We start from the raw sequence: 17,387 nt of genomic DNA on the forward strand, positions 1-17,387 counted from the left end.
ACTGGCCAGTGCTGTCACTAACAGCATAATGTTTGCTTTGTTATGTACCCTGGGAAGGTCTATAGAAAAACATAAAAGAATAGTGAAAAACTATTCAAGATACAGGAGTGCAGGAATGTAAAAGGAAAAGAAAGGAAAGGGAAAAAAAAGGAAAGGAGAACGGGCGACAACACATGAAACACATGAAATTGTTGTTGAAACTCCGCTGGAAGCTGTTTTTGATTTACACTGACTTAGCTGCCAGCATCTAGCCTGTGGCAATGTTCCCTTGATACTTAAGTTAAAGTAGTCATATATAGATGCAATGCATAGGCCGTTATGAAGAGCTGTACCCAGATATTGTGAAAAGTTAGGTCCTAATGTTAATTATTGCAATGTTTTAAGGGAAGTAAAGTCTGAAACTTTATTACATTTATTAAGATTATAGAGAAATCAATAAGAAGCAATTTCTCCTATTTTAATTGTTAGCTTATGTATCATAATGAATATGTGCATAATATGTAATATGGATGTTGTAATATGTAAAAATCGTCCAGCTTCCTTGTCTCATATTGGCAAGTTAATGTGTTAAATGAAAAAAGCTGTGTAAATAGTTTAAATTCAACCGTTTCAATGTATTTGCTTGATACGTTGAGCTAAAAAAAATGTATCTGTTATTTAAGTTGAATGCAAAGTAGTTGGCCCAAGATCTCTACTCTTTTATATTATTTTGCAACAGTATGAAGTTTCTCTGAGACTGCAATTTTCTATTGAACAGTGACAAACAAAATCCTTCCTTTTTTTCACCAAGGACAAAATCATACATTTTCTTTGTGCTAATGCAATACTGCGTGTTTGCTTTATTTGCATCACAAGCAGAACTGTATTCGGCAGTGTCACTGATTCATTGTATCACTGACACATCTAGGAACATAGTTACATAGTTACATAGTTACATAGTTACATAGGGTTGAAAAAAGACCTGTGTCCATCAAGTTCAACCCATCCAAGTAAACCCAGCACACCTAACCCACACCTACCAATCTATACTCACATACATAAACTATAAATACAACCACTAGTACTAACTGTAGATATTAGTATCACAATAGCCTTGGATATTCTGATTGATCAAGAACTCATCCAGGCCCCTCTTAAAGGCATTAACAGAATCTGCCATTACCACATCACTAGGAAGGGCATTCCATAACCTCACTGCCCTCACCGTGAAAAACCACCTACGCTGCTTCAAATGGAAGCTCCGTTCCTCTAATCTAAAGGGGTGACCTCTGGTGCGTTGATTGTTTTTATGGGAAAAAAGAACATCCCCCAACTGCCTATAATCCCCTCTAATGTACTTGTACAGAGTAATCATGTCCCCTCGCAAGCGCCTCTTTTCCAGAGAAAACAACCCCAACCTCGACAGTCTAACCTCATAGTTTAAATCTTCCATCCCCTTAACCAGTTTAGTTGCACGTCTCTGCACTCTCTCCAGCTCATTAATATCCTTCTTAAGGACTGGAGCCCAAAACTGCACTGCATACTCAAGGTGAGGCCTTACCAGGGACCTATAAAGGGGCAAAATTATGTTCTCATCCCTTGAGTCAATGCCCTTTTTTATACAAGACAGCACTTTATTTGCTTTAGTAGCCACAGAATGACACTGCCTGGAATTAGACAACTTGTTATCAACAAAAACCCCTAGATCCTTCTCCATTAAGGAAACCCCCAACACACTACCATTCAGTAGATAGTTTGCGTTTATATTATTTCTACCAAAGTGCATAACTTTGCACTTATCAACATTGAACCTCATTTTCCAGTTTGCTGCCCAGTTATCTAATTTTGTCAAATCGCTCTGCAAAGCGGCAGCATCCTGCATGGAACTTATAGTTTTGCACAATTTAGTGTCATCAGCAAAAATAGAAACAATACTGTCTATGCCCACCTCCAGGTCATTAATAAACAAGTTAAACAGCAACGGCCCAAGGACTGACCCCTGCGGTACTCCACTAACCACACTGGTCCAATTAGAAAATGTTCCATTTACAACCACTCTTTGTACTCTATCCTTCAGCCAGTTCTCTATCCAATTACAAATATTATGTTCTAGGCCAATATTCCTTAATTTGATCATTAACCTTCTGTGAGGTACTGTATCAAACGCTTTAGCAACATGGTTGGCTTAATACTGTTATTTTATCTTTTCTTGACTTGTCCTTCATTTCCTTACTTTTTATTCCTCAGGATAATTGATTTCTTTAAGCTTTTCATAAAAATAAAATCTAGTGCGAGAAAACATTTCTTAAAATGTTTATAAACTGCATGATAATACCTATTATAATACATTTTAATGCTTTAACCTCATTGGTTCTTTTATGTTTTCAAGGTCATACTGATTTAAGACTGCATTTAGAAAAACTATGCAAGCAGTTTATCTGTTCACTTACATTTTATTTTCCTATCTTCTGTGTCTCAAGTGACACGTGAAGACAGATTTTTTACTAAAACTCTAATTTTTTTCGCTATTTTAAAAAAATGTTAATAAACCCATTTCCACGAGTGTCTGACATTTAGCAAAAAACTGAACTGATAAAACACATATGGGAAAAAAGTTATGGAAAACGGCAACTTTTTTTACTTCATGCACAATAACTGACTTTTTCGCATTGTCACACAAAGTCAGCATCAAAAAATCCAAAAACCTCTAAAGATTTGAAGCAAAGAAAGATCTTCCAGTTGTTAGGGGGGATGTCTGATCTGATCAAGTATTAGATGGAGTATTTTAGGATTCTGAATTGTCACAGTTTTTCACATAGTAATTCTTGGAAAAGTCGTGACTTATTTTGGCGGATTTTAGCACTAAAAAAAACCCCAGACCCAGACCATTACTAAATGGCCCCCCTAATCATTGCAAATGCATGTATATATTTGTGTAGTTCCCTCCCACATTCTAAAAATATGCAGGAAGGTTAATTGGCACATGATAAAACTGACCATAGCGTGTGGGAATGTGATAGGCACAAATTTATTTATTTTGGGTGATTTAAAATCTCAGTCTGATTTAAAATATGTTTATTTTCCAGTTCAGTTTAGTGGGTAATGTTTTCCCTCACTATAAACATGGCTGTTATTAACATGGAATGATTTTAAAGGAAACTATACCCCCCAAACAATGCCATTTTAAGAACCTCTGGGTTCATATGAAACATGGTGTTCACACACAAACCAAGTTAGGTGATCTCTGAGGGAGCACACAGACTATCACAAAATGGTGGCTCAAGGTACAAAAGGGCTATATTTACACATCACACACACACATATATATATATTCCAGTTTGGTAAGACTCTGTAATAAGCCACTTAATATAATATAAACTATCTGTTGGTTAAAGAAATACTGTCACAGGAAAACATGTTTTTTCAAAAGGCATCAGTTATTAGAGCTTCTTCAGCAGAATCCAGCAAATCCATTTTTTAAAAGAGCAAACAGATTTTTTTATATTTATTTTTGAAATTTCAAATTGTGCTAGCCATATTCTATTCCACAGCCATGTGACGTGTGCACTGATAAACTCCAGTCTCTCTTTACTGCTGAGCTGCAAGTTAGAGTAATATCATCCCCCTCCCTTCCCCCCCCCCCCCCAGCAGCCGATCAGCGGAACAATAGGAAGGTATCAAGATAGCAGCTACCTGACACCTGAATTGCTAAACTTGCTAGATATCAGAATAGCACCAGTCCAGTTACATGGGAGTAGAAAAAACAATAGGTTATCTGAAATCAGTTCTAATGTGTAGTGATGGCTCCTTCTGAAAGCTCAGACTCAGGAACAATGCACTGAGATGGCTGCCTACACACTAATATTACAGCTAATAAAAATGCATTTATTGGTTCAAAAATATAATTTTGAACAACAGAGTGAATTACAGTGTAATTTGGAAATAAAAATTACATACGGTATAGTTTTCCTTTAAGGAACACTAACAATAACAAATAAAGATATAGCAAACATTGTTCTAACATCAAGCAAAGCACCACAGTGTATTATTTCATCCTTCATCTTAAGGGAATTAGGTGTGATAAGGTTCTTTTTAAAACAAATAACACTGTGAGTCAAATATCTAGATAAAGTTTGCTCCATATATAACTTTTTCACAAAAATAATTATGTGATTTTCATGATCTGTTGTTTTCCCATAGCTCTGTTTTATTGCATACAGAAGACTGGGTTATTATAGGTTGTTCTATCCTTGCATCAGGTCATGCAAGAGAATGCAAAAGTATTGCAGAGTGGGAATTTTCCTTATGTCAAATTACAGTATCTGAAAGTGAAGACATTTTTCCTAGATGAATACATTTTACTTTCTGAACCCAACACTTCACAACAGTGTGTGACAGGTGATTTAGTGGGCCTCCATACACAGTAACACTGCTTTCTGACATTCACTAGGCTATGCCTTTTGCTCCCCATGCTTGCACTAGACGTAAACAAAACAATTACGTTTGATATCAGTGGAATGTACAAATTGTTCTTTAATTGTGAAATGTTAACAAACATTTAGAAAACTGCCCATCATTTAAGTTGTTTGTGCTTTAGGGCATTCTGGCCTGAGTTTCACTTGTCATTTTGCACATGAAATCTTGTTGGCTTAAAAAATATAAGTTTAATTCTGTCTCCAAACATAGGCTTTATGCCTGGTTTCTCATTCATTGTATGCTTCTCTCTGACTCAGTTCTGTAACCTTAGTGCCTTTTTACTAAATGCAATAAAAAAAAATGAAATAATCCCCAAAAAATGCTAATGCCAGTTAACTAAACTGCAATCACTTTTGTAATTTTAGGCTGTTATATCTGCACTTACAAGGTTTACTAAGGTCTAGCACCAATATTATTGCCTGTGCATGCCAAAATGGTGGCATTTTGTATCACCCCCCCCCAAAGAATGTCATTAACTAAAATAACAGTTTCAAACTGCAAAGAATAAACTGTTATGTCATTGTAGGCTTTGTAAAATCATTATATAGATGTAAGTACTTAGTAGTCCCAAGTCCTATGTACTTGAAACTCATGAGACATAAGGGTTGATTCACTTAACGCTTATCGCATGCTTTCTTGCGTTAAAATTGACGTTCTAAAAACACGCGATTCACTAAAGTATTATTGCATGCGGTAAGTTGCATATCGCGCGCGTTAAATAGCACACAACCGAATGCGTTAATTTTACCGCATTGCGTCAATTAGCGCGCAGAAATAATACTAACGCATAATTCACAAACACTTAGACGTGCTAAATATCGCATTAGTCTGTGCGAAAATTAACACCTACTTGGGGCAGGCGGTAATTATAGAAAAGTACAGTTCATGAGCTTTTAGCAACACAATATGGACTTTGCAGTGGGATTTATTCAAGTCTGTGTTGGCCCTAGAGTGATGCAGCCTCCAGTTTGCAGGGAAATGGGCATTTTCAGAACAGTAGTTTTATGAAAGTAATGGCGTGTATGGCTAATATGGCATGCGTTTTTTCGCACACGGTGACAATTTGTGTGCGCTGCGTTAATTAGCACGTGTTGCGTCAAATAACGCAAACAGCATCACGTCTAAATTAACGCAGGTATCCTTTTAGTGAATCGTGCGTTAAGACACGAAAAATTAGACGCGATTAAATTTTTTGCCCCATGCTATAAATAGCGCTCGTTTTAATGCACCTTAGTGAATTAGCCCTACTATGTTAAAATTTTCTGTAATGTTTGTATATATAATGCCAGCTACCATAGGAAGAATTTGGGGCAATCCACATTAGGAAACACATTTGCAAAAAATGGGCAGTGATAATATGTGATGAATTACAGCATTTTTTTAATGAAATGTCTTAAATGGGCCCCTAGACTGTAGTCTCTCTATCTTCTGCCTGCTCTCCCTTGGCTTGTTAAAAGACCTCACGACCCTGAACACAGGAAACCTGTAAGCATCAGGAAAGTTCCATTCTGGCACCTCTATGCCTGTGGGTGCACATATACAATGTGCAAGGTGTGAAAAACATGTCAGTTTGTACCTTTTTCACTTTGGGGTGCAAAAAGCACAATATGTAATTTAATCAGTCTTATTGTATCCTTCTTAAGGCAGTGTCATGGCCTAGCAGATTACAGGTTGAAGTCAGGACCAAGGAGGAAACAGATGTACAGACTTGGCAGGAAATAATCCAGGGTATGGGTATTCAAGGAGTTAAGAAAGTTCATGGTTGTTTCCAGGCAAAAGATCAGGGCAGGCAGAAGTCATCTGTAGTTAGGAGTACAATCAAGAAGGTCACGAGCCAGAAATCAGTCAATCAGGAATTATAGTGCACCCAGGAACACACAGGAGATGAACCTATACTCGGGCGCAGAACCTGGGTCCTCTGCATGTTTGAATTTTGGAGAAGTGAGATCCCCACGGGCAGCTAATGAAGAGCAATTGAATTGTTGTGAAAAGTTATTGAAAAATATTATTTTCTATTTGCAATCTATGACCTGCTCTGGGTATCTTTGCAAGTTAAAAACTTTAAATTCTGCTTTGTCGGAAAAAGCAAAATGAAGATCTCATTCTCTGTAAATAACAATGCACACAGGGAACCCTTACACAGGAATTATATTTGAATTTAAGCAGATTTTGAAAGATTCCAACGCTATTGCTGATGCTTATATTGAAATACTTAATCTTGTTTCTGGCAGTGTTTCTATGTTTATAAGCTCTTTTTATCCCACGTTTGCCCTAAAGGCTTTACATTTGCAGCATAGCTTAATCCGTTTTTAAAAGCTGTTACATGGTGTGCCTTCATTGGGTTTCTTTATTTCAGCTCTCAGCAGTTAACTTTCATAATAGTCAAACTTGAAGCTATTGCCTGTTTGACCTCTCATTATTCAGAGATGTTCAGCTATAACAGCAACTTGTCAGCAAGGTCTAGCTACAGACTTGAAGGGGTGAGGATGTCATATTCCATGGGTCTTTGACAGGCTCCCGCCTGGCCATGGGCTCCATAATCTGATTTGTATGACATGTTAATTTTATAACTGCCTGTGAACATTTGGTATATTGGATAATGGCCCAACTGTTTTTAAAAAACTTTGACTGAAGTATATAATAATTTAAAATTCTAATTAAAAAAATATGTCAAATATTTGAAAATGGGTTATATAAAATATTTTTATGGGAAAAGTTATTGAAGTCATTTGTTGGTAATCCTTGATTTTAAAAGTTATTCTGTTTTAAAAATTGGTCTTGTCTGTGGATTGAAAATTAAGGGGTCAATACAGACCATTGGCATTGATTCTGCGTAACATTGCATAACTGTTGGTAGCACACTCATGCCAGCCTCCAACTCTGCGTATAATTGTTAGCCATGTTTCTGTATATACAGAAAAAATGGACATTTGTGGTTAAAAATACATTTCTACACTTATTTATATGGTAGAATAATTTATCTGCCTCGTCACTGGGGTGAAGATTCTCTTGCGATCATGCAGTAACTATATACAATATGTGGGAGGGCATATATTTTTTTTAGAAATGTAATTTAGTTCTTTTAAGCAGATTGATCAAAATTTGCATTTGTTTAATTTGAAAGGTTTTTGAACTGATTTATTAAAAAATATGATGAAAAAATGCAAATACCTCAATTCGTAAACTTTACATAACTTTAATAGATCGATTAGCTCCCCAAGAATTAAAAAAAAATTGAATAACTCAATGTGAAACAACCACAAAAGTGACTATTCTACATGACCCCACAAACTTTTACATGGTGTATTTCTACATTCACATTTTACTTGGTTTTGACACATAATAAATATTATGTAATAAATAATAAATATTGAATTATTTTTTTATAATTAAAAAATGTGATAATTAGCATACGAAAATACGAATCACAAAAAAATGAAGGTTAGTGATGAGCGAATCTGTCCCATGTCACTTCGTCATAAAATTTGCGAAACAGCGAAAAATTTGCGAAACATTTGTCGCACAAATTTTTTTTTTGTCACCCGCGCCCTTTTTGACGCAACCACGCCCTTTTTTGACGTGACAGCGCATAAATTGACACAACCGCACCTGTTTTATACGTGATCATGCCCAATTTGACACAACTACGCCCTTTTTTCACGACTGTGCCCTTTTTTGATGTGCAACGAATTTTTCCGTGGTGAATTTTCACAGAAGTTTTGTGAAACAAATCACCAATGGTGAAATGCGGAAATTCGCTGCAAATCCATGCCTGCCGAAAAAATTCGCTCATCACTAATGACGGTTAATTCATCAGGCTTTTTATGTTAATAGTGTATTTAATTGCCAAAAACTATATGTTATAAATGCAACTTTGTTCACACAATTTTAAAATAAATAGCAAAGATCATAAGGAGGTTGTCAAAACAATTTTTTCTTTTGCTTCTGAAAATTTTGCTTTGAATTATAGTTAATCCTTTAGGAATTATTGCATCAATACATTATTGCAATCAAGTTTATAGCATTACAGGCTTTTGATAATTGTGACATATGCCTAATGGTATATTTGGTATATTCCCTAATTGGACATTTACTTCAGAATCTTGCAAACTGTGAAAATGAGTTTTGCTTCATTATTTTCAGATATTGTATGCACACATTTATGTAATCAATAAACCTCCATGTTGATTATTTTTATGGGGTAGTTTTCAGGTAATTTTTCTTGGTATACATTCACGTGTATTGAATGATTTACACCCTAGCACAGGGGTCCCCAACATTTTTAACCTGTGAGCCACATTCAAATGTTAAAAAAATTTGGAAAGCAACAGAAACATCCAAAAATTTCCTGGTGGCACCAATTGATTGGCTATTAGTAGCCCCTACATGGACTGGCAGCCTACAGGAGGATCTGTTTGGCAGTGCTCATCGTTTTTATGTAACTAAAGCATGACTTTGTGCCAGGAATTCAAAAATAAGGACCTGCTTTTGGGCCCCTGGGAGCAACATCCAATGGGTTGGGGAGCAACATGTTGCTCACGAGCCGCTGGTTGGGGATCACTGCCCTAGCACAATTGCTTATAGGCAATAGTAACAACTATTATGTGTTTCTAATGTAGCTATTGCAGACAGATTGCACATATATATTTGTCCTGTTATTTTCTTTGTGTTTAGGGGTTTACTTACCTAAGACAATAAATAGCAATACCCTAGTGCATACCATCCATTTAAAGAATAAATACACACATAACAAAAGCTTGTAAATTTACCTTGTGTGGGCCAGTGGAATACAAAGAATACAAAATTTGTTAAATTAGTTAAATTAGCCTTATGACCTTTACGGGGCCTACTGGTTGGATTTTCTTTTTTTTAGTTCAGATTTTTTAGCACTAAAAGTTGCAGAAAAAAGTCAACACTACTCACTTCATGTAGAAGTAAATGGTAAATGTCTCTTTTCTTCGCTGGAGGATCCATTTTTTGCTTCAAAATTTAACAGGTTTTTAGATTATTGACGCTGTTTTTTTTGTGCAACAGTTTGAAAAAGTAGAGATTTTGGTGCAACTAGTCAAAAAATGTTGCAACTTTCCTGTGACTTTTTCCCACACACACTTTTTCAGTTCAGACTTTTTAGTAAATGTCAGACATTTATGGAAATAAGTTTTGAATTTTTAAAAGAAAAAACTGAGAAAAGTTAGAGTTTTAGTAAATCTGTCCCTCAATGTTTGCCTGAATAATAACTGTAAGCTGCAAGAGTGTTTTTCAAATACCATGCCAACTTTTATATACTTAAACACAAAATATGCAAATAGCCAAAGATATGCAAAACCAAAAACCATAGGCATATGGTCACACAGTGCCAGTGCCAATAAAGGGCTACTCAATATGCAATTGCCCTTGAAAGTTACACAAAATTGATGTATTTTTTTATGAACTGGTTCTTGGCTGTATAAAAGGTCTAATATGGTGATGAAATGATGTAGAGCAGCTTTTACTGATTATATTCTAGATTTATGTAATATTTGCACAAGGAAATTTCAGTTGGTTTATATAATAATAACAAACTTTAAATTACAAGGTTATCTTTTTGTTTTCAAAAATATAGAATTTCAAATATGGATTATTTTTGCAAAGGGATTATTAGACAGGTTGACAGACATATTTCATAAATTACTTAATTACCCCAAAGCCCTGTCAGATTTTAAAATAATTCCAAAAAAAGAAAAAACATTTTTCTATTTTTTATAATGTATTTTATTTATATAGTTTGACATTTATTGCCTAAAAATGTAGCTTGGTTTAAAATCATTGCAAAAAAACATTTCTATAACTTTAAATAATATCTTTTAGGAGGAAGAATTAAGAAAGAGTGATGAAGCAAAACATGCACACTTAAGTGATGAGCTTCATGTATTACTTGAAGTATTTGCTCCACCAGGAGAAGCTTATTCTCGCATGAGCCATGCATTAGAAGAAATCAAAAAATTCCTTGTTCCGGTAAGTGTCAAAAATGTATCAGTATTTTTTATACATCTAAAGAGTTTACCCATTTTTGAGGTTTGAGGAAAAACGCAAAATCGACTTTTTCTTCTGTGATGGTGTTTTTTTCCTCAAGCACTAGCTTATTTTAGAAAAAAAATGCTACAGAATATTTGGGGTCTTGTATTTTTTAAGAAAAGTTGCACAAAAGCGAGAGTCACATTGTTCCATTGCTTTTGATGAGGCTGAAAATGTGGAAGGTTTAAATGAAATGAAAAAGTTGTTTGCGACAATTCTCCTGCATTCACTTAATAGTGACTATCCAAGGTTTTTAAAGAAAATTCTCATGTATATTTGCGTTTTTTCGTTGCATTTTTTCATGAACTGACAAAAAAAAAGCAAACTCGAATTTTGAAATTTGGCCCCAGTCAATGTCAATGGTGTCAGAGTGTATGCTTGCACCGAATTGGGGATTGGCACGCTGGTTCCCCCAGGTGTCTTACATTAAACTTACATTAACAGATGCATTTATTGTATATTCATTAGACTTATCTTCTACTTATCATTAGGTACCAGTTTAACACATCCTAAATATGAATGCCAGTGTTCCACCAAACAATTTGATGCCCATAGTGCATCAGATTACCTAAGTATATGGCATGTAGGGGCCTCAAAATTAAGTTAGAGCAAACAAATTGTTCAACTAATTCAGCTGATGAAAAATCAAGACATTTTACCCCATTATATGCCCCACATTTTTTAACATACCAACATATAACATGAAGTACAGGCAGCAGCATTCACTTGGTTTCCACTTGTCTACTGTTGAATTGGTGTCCCTAGGTGATCAAGCCCAGAGGCCCACTAGTTCCCCATTTCTGTTCACTGCCTAGGGTCTGGGGAATAAAGGGAAATTACATTACTCCATTCCCCCGCTTGGAAGAGCTGCAGAATTTAGAATTGATAATCTGTGACACTACGTTCGGTGACACTTAAATGAAGGGTTAAATTAAGTGATACCTGATTTCTCTTTAGATATCTAAAGGTAGAGAGCAAACACAGGGAGAACATATAGACATCTTGCAGAAAGTGCCTGGCTGGAACTGAACCAGGTACCAGAACACTGCAAGAAAGCAGTGCTAACCATTGCACCATCATGCCTGCAAAATGAGGCAGGTTTGAGGTGTGATTACCTTCTTCTGCTATTTGAATAATATACCTTATTCCCATTGCCTGAAGATATTACTAGGCAATATTTACTAGGTTACAGTGCACTGTCAATGAGTAAATATTCAATTCTTTTTTTATATATTAACTATTTTTTTATACATACTTTTTCTCTAAAACTACAGTAGCACTATAATGGGGTTTTTTGTCTTTTACTCCTTTAGATGTTAACCTTTATTAACTACAGATTCTGTAAACTTTTCTGGAACTAATGCCAAAGAGCAGAAGAAAGCTTTGGGTAATGCTGAGTATGAGAAATGAGCACCAAATACTGCTATGCTTCATTTAAGTGGTAGAGTTGATAGAAAGTGTTTACAGAATCTATTTAAAACACGTTTTTTAAAATATTTCTAGCTTAATCACAAATGAGTTTATCGTAGTTTAGTAATTGCATTTAAGACCCCCTTGTATAAAGTAAGGGATGTGGATGCATCATTATGACTTTGAACTTTTTCTTTGTTCTGGCTTAAGCAGTTATATTTCGCAAGCATTATTTAATATTAATTTGCACTATTTAACATTAATTTGCAATGTAATATTCCCTGTCCATATTTGAATATCTATTTGAGAATACAGTAGTAAAATGTTCAGATTCACAGTATCATTTGTGTTTAATATTCCCAACATGGTTCTTTGTAACATGAATCCAACTGTGAATATTACTTACTACTTTGGTGGCAATGGTCCAGAAATGCCTGTATGAAAAATAATCGTCTTTACCCTTCAGTCTTTATGTAGGGCAATAGGATCACAATTGCTGTGCCATCTCAGTGTGATTAATTGGTACCTGTAAAATGTATTGCTTAGCCTCTGTAATAGTGGTCAAGTGCAAATGGAGGAAAGCCTACACATCTGTCAAATAATTTAAATGTACAGTAGCTTATGCCTTGCATGCTGTACTATGCAGTAAGTGTATTTCAGATTAAAATTAGCTAAAATAAACAGTAATTTATCATGCCAGCTAATCATACATTTGTTTTAATTGTTAGAAAAACTTGGTCATTTACAGAGACCCCAAACACAAATATAAAAGCATTAAGGCTGGGGATGCATGGAATTCAGGATTGGGTTCGGGTTTCTGCCATTTTTCAGAAGGATTCACTTCTGGCAGAACCAAATCTGAATCCTTATAATCGTGTGACTTTTTGTCACATAGAACAGAAGTTGAAAATTTTTCACCACACCCTGGGCTCATGGTTCTCTTTAACCCTCCCGTATCCTAAAGTGCGCCAAAGTGCTCATTTAAAAAAAATATTATACTGGGTACAGCTGTGATTTGCATCAAGAGTTATACTGGAAATCCTGCACTAGGTGCAGAGGTTAGCACCGATACACACAAGTCGGCCCTGTCTTTACCTCAGAATGTAGTCAGCACAGTATTTATTGGGAGACACAGGTCTGGAGGTTTCTATATTCCAGTTTGGAATTCACAGACCTACAGCATTTTTTACAGTGCAGGACAAGGTGCAAAATGCAAAAAACATGGTAAATTGGGCCCTTTTGAACCCTGCCCTAAGAAATGACCCCTCTAGGGTGTAGTATGGTATAGTTATGTCACAACAAATTAAATAGATCATTTACAGTTTATAACTTAAAATAAATGATCTAGCTTAAGTTTAGCAAAACCTTTTAAAATGTATTTTGCGAACATATGACCACAATAGTTATATTTGTATAACAGTTTACATTTTTCGAACTCTGTTTAAAAATTGCCAGATTGTTAATTTCATATTGTTCTAATTGTACAGTGGACTCATTGTATAAAATGGATAGGCTTTTTGTATCAGGATAAAGTGTTCCAGGATTAGCTGAAACTTTTCAAATAATTCAGGTAGTTTTGTATAGGACAGTGACACATTTCTGGTTATCAGGGCCCATCTTGACAATGGTTTAACTTTCTTGACTTTGTTGACAGACCCTCTTCTATTTAGGTATCTAAAATCCTCATCTTTCCAAATAGTTACATAGTTTGTTTGGGTTGCAAAAAGGCAAAATTCCATCAAATGACCCCAGAGCCATCATAGCATCACCCAGCTGGGCATTCCAAAACCTCTCTGCCCTCACTGTAAAGAACCATTTTCACTGCTTTCAATTCTTCAAATCTGATGGGTGGCCTCTCTAAAACCAATAACAGATAAGTTTTGTAGAATACAGTGGGTTTAATTCAATACACAGGAATCTATAAAGTATATCTGCTATGTATCCTGTGCCATTTAGCTTATTTGAACATGAATGGCCACCCCATGCATTAACAGCAGCTTATTGATACAAACTTTTGTAGTGTTCCGGAAGAAAACACACCTGATTTGCCAATGCAGGGCAACAGTATAGAAGGCTGTTTCCTTGCAAGATCTATTTCACATAAAACCATGCTAGTCTCGAGATTTGAAATGTATTTACATATATTATCCCTTATTTCCCACTCCAAAATCTTTCCTACCATTAGTGTCAAACTAACTGGCATATACTTATCAGACTGAGAACAGGAATCACTTTGAATAATGGCATAACATTAGCAATTCACCAATCTCTCAACATCTTGCCAGACCTTTAAAGAATCCTGGAAAATTAAGGGTTTGGCAATCACAGAGCTAAGCTTTTTTAGTATCCTGAGGTGAATACCACCTGGTCCTGGACCATTGTTTACTTTTGTCATGTTATAGTCTCATTTAAACTTCCTCCTGAGCCAACAAACCATGGTCAACTTATCAGAATTTAATTATTAGAATTAGGTTTGTTAAAAACCTTGGTTAGTTGTTTCTTGCATTAGTTGGCTGTAACAGTTGAAAATCTGTGCCTTTTTCTGTTCTCATCAACCAATTTATTTCATTTAAATGGACAGATTTATCAACTCTAACTCACAAACTTGAGCTGGAGTTTTTTTCATGTTTTTTAACAAATAAGCACACATCTGAGTTTGGTGCACATTTTTTCTTACAAACTATAACGCTAACCTTTCTGTCAAGCCATAAGGGTTTGTGTGCTCTCCATGCTTACTAGGGAGATATACTGATACTGTAAATTTGTAGAATTTTTAAATAGTCAATTTTTCTTTTGTGTTTAACCTATGAAAAGTCTTTAGTTAATATGTTGCAGAAATACCCTTATGCTGCACACCTAAAACTTTGTGACTAAAGGTGGCCATATACGGGCAGATTAGAGCTACCAATTCAAGCCCTTTTCGACCAATTTGGCAGTTTATCTGCCCATGTATGGGGCCCTCTGGCAGGGCTCCCCAACTGATGTCCGGCCAAAAATTGGCCAGATGTAGATCAGACAGGCTTGATTTTTCATTGGACCAGGACTGCATCGGCTCATTGATGGCCCTAGGGCCAAACAATCGCTTTAGCTCAATGTCGTCCACCCAAGGTGGATATATCGGGGGAAAGATCTTACCGTGTATGACCACCTTAACTGATGTCTCTAATAAAGCATGGAATGCTACACTACATTCAGGGAGACTTATAATATTAGTAAGTAAAGTCCTTTACTGTTAATTATATTACAGGAAACATTATCAGGAAGGGTCTGCCACTGCCCACCATCTACATTTGTCTTTATAGGAACAGGTATTTACCTGTGAAGTAGTGGCAGGTGGTTAAAAAACTAAAAAGACAATGCTGCTTCAAAATGTAAAGTCCTTAAAGTTAAACAGACAGTCAGACCAGACCCGGACAGGTGTCAACTCTAGTTCTATATTAATGAATGAATGAATATAAAAAATATAATATAACATCATAGCTTGATGTTCTTGTCCTGGTCACTTTAAAGAGGTTAACGTGTATTAAATTTGTGTAAGCGTATCCCTAGTGAAAGGAGGATTCAGAAGGAATGCTCAATTTACAAAAAGTGATATCTGATGAAATACAGAATATCTGTACTATTTCATAATTGTATGCTGTTTTATATGGCATACACCTATTGCACAGATAAGTGAATTAATTATTTCTTTCCTTCAAGGATTACAATGATGAGATTCGACAGGAGCAGCTAAGAGAGCTATCCTATTTAAATGGATCTGATGATTCAGAAAGAGGAAAGGGGACAAGAGGTAGAGGAATTAGAGTACCATCAACTCCTTCCAGGTGAGTTGCTGAATTATGACAAGGCACCACTGGAGACATGGACTAAGCAATAATAATGTACACTATGGTAGATACATTTTGTGCCATTATTGTGTTTCATTATCACTTCCATGCCTTCAACATTCCCCATTAAATAAGGAGATGGGTACTGTATCATTTTCAAGACAAATATTTGTGAAGCATTTTCAGGGGCTTTCGGTTTCAAGGAAAATGTTGAAAGATATGCTGCCAGGTAAAAGTATAAAACTTTGGATGTTACTGTCTCTGCATAGCATCAGCACTACATTCTCACACTTATTCTCCACTATTGGTATGTTTGCAGTTGTGCCTTCCTTTCTTTACTCTTTGTGACTTTAGTGCTTTGTCATCTATATTCCTTGTTGAAGGGGAACTCCACCCAAACACAACTTAAACTTTTTAAAAAGTAAAAATAATTTTAAGCAACTTTGCAATATACATCAGTTAAAAAATATGCAGTCTTTTCATGATTTTTAATGTAATAATATTGTTTGAAACAGTTACCTAAGCCTAGCCTCAGTTCTCCTGCTAATCTGGCTGACTACTTCAAGACTCCTCCAAATCCCACAACTCCGTGCACATGTGATGTCAATAAGAAAAGTGACATCGCATTGCAATGCATCGTGGGTTATCTAGTTCCTGCATGCTGTCTGTAAGCTGTGGAGAAGTTGTTACAAGGTGTAACATCATTGTTTTAGTCCCTTCTCCCCTGTCAGGATTTCAAATGATGCAGAGAGAGAACTGTTTTGCAGCTGGATTTCAGCATACAAAAATGGTATTCATTTATACTTTTTTAATAGGTATATTAGGGGTTTCTGTGTTGTTTTCGGAAGCCGGAGTTGCCCTTTAAATCACTTGGCAGTTACATATATGAGAAAAAGCTCTCTTGTATGATAAACTTTTCATAAATTTAAAGGGATTGCTGGTTGTTATGCTGTTATGCAAACTGATTAATGTAAATATTGAAAATATAGCTTCTGCTCTCTAGAGCCATAGCTCCATTACAATCCAGATTACACTGTCTACTTTGAAGTGTAGCAGTTAGTACATATTACACTCTAGCAGAAGACGATGACCTGTTCTAAAAATATTTCCCTGATGGAGGTTTTACTGCAGCAAAGAAGTAAGGGTGGCTATACACTGGGTGATTTCAGCTACCAATATCAGTCCTTTCAACAGCTTATCTGCCCCTGTATGGGCACCACTGACGGGCCTCCCCATCTGACATCTGGCCTAAATTGGCCAGATCTTGATCTGGCAGGTTTGATTTTTCAACAGCCCCTGTTTAAAAAAAACCTTTTAGAAACCTTCCTTATTATTTTAACCCCCATATGTAATAAAAGTCACTAGTTTTGTCTAGGAGCAGTAACCCATAGCAACCAATGAGAAGTTAGCTTTTATACAGATAACCAGTAAATGCTCCTGGGCACTCAGTGCCTTTTATTACATAGCCCCCTAAATGTACAAACCAAAAGCTGTGGATCTGCGCTGCTAAAACAGTTGAACCAAGTTATACATACATACATACATACCAAGACTACTAACCACCAGTTTGAAATAGCCCTGTGCAACTGTTTTTCCCGTGTCTTTGGTAATGTTCCATTAGGCTGACCTGCCTTTATAAAT

The 17,387-nt window shown here is 35.8% G+C and overlaps 1 protein-coding gene across 4 annotated transcripts in view; it reads left to right on the forward strand.

Moving 5' to 3' along the window:
- khdrbs2 (KH domain containing, RNA binding, signal transduction associated 2) overlaps positions 1–17,387 on the forward strand; it is a 122,767-nt gene that overhangs the window by 65,678 nt on the left and 39,702 nt on the right. For all 4 annotated transcript variants that reach the window (XR_001924529.2, XM_031901772.1, NM_001078747.1 and 1 more), the window contains 2 exon segments: positions 10,303–10,449; positions 15,619–15,743. Coding sequence is in view for 3 of the 4 variants with exons in the window: in XM_031901772.1 (XP_031757632.1) it covers positions 10,303–10,449; positions 15,619–15,743 (272 nt within the window). In the remaining variant the exon portion in view is untranslated.

The sequence above is a fragment of the Xenopus tropicalis genome, chromosome 5, assembly GCF_000004195.4.
Source record: "Xenopus tropicalis strain Nigerian chromosome 5, UCB_Xtro_10.0, whole genome shotgun sequence".
NCBI lineage: Eukaryota > Metazoa > Chordata > Amphibia > Anura > Pipidae > Xenopus > Xenopus tropicalis.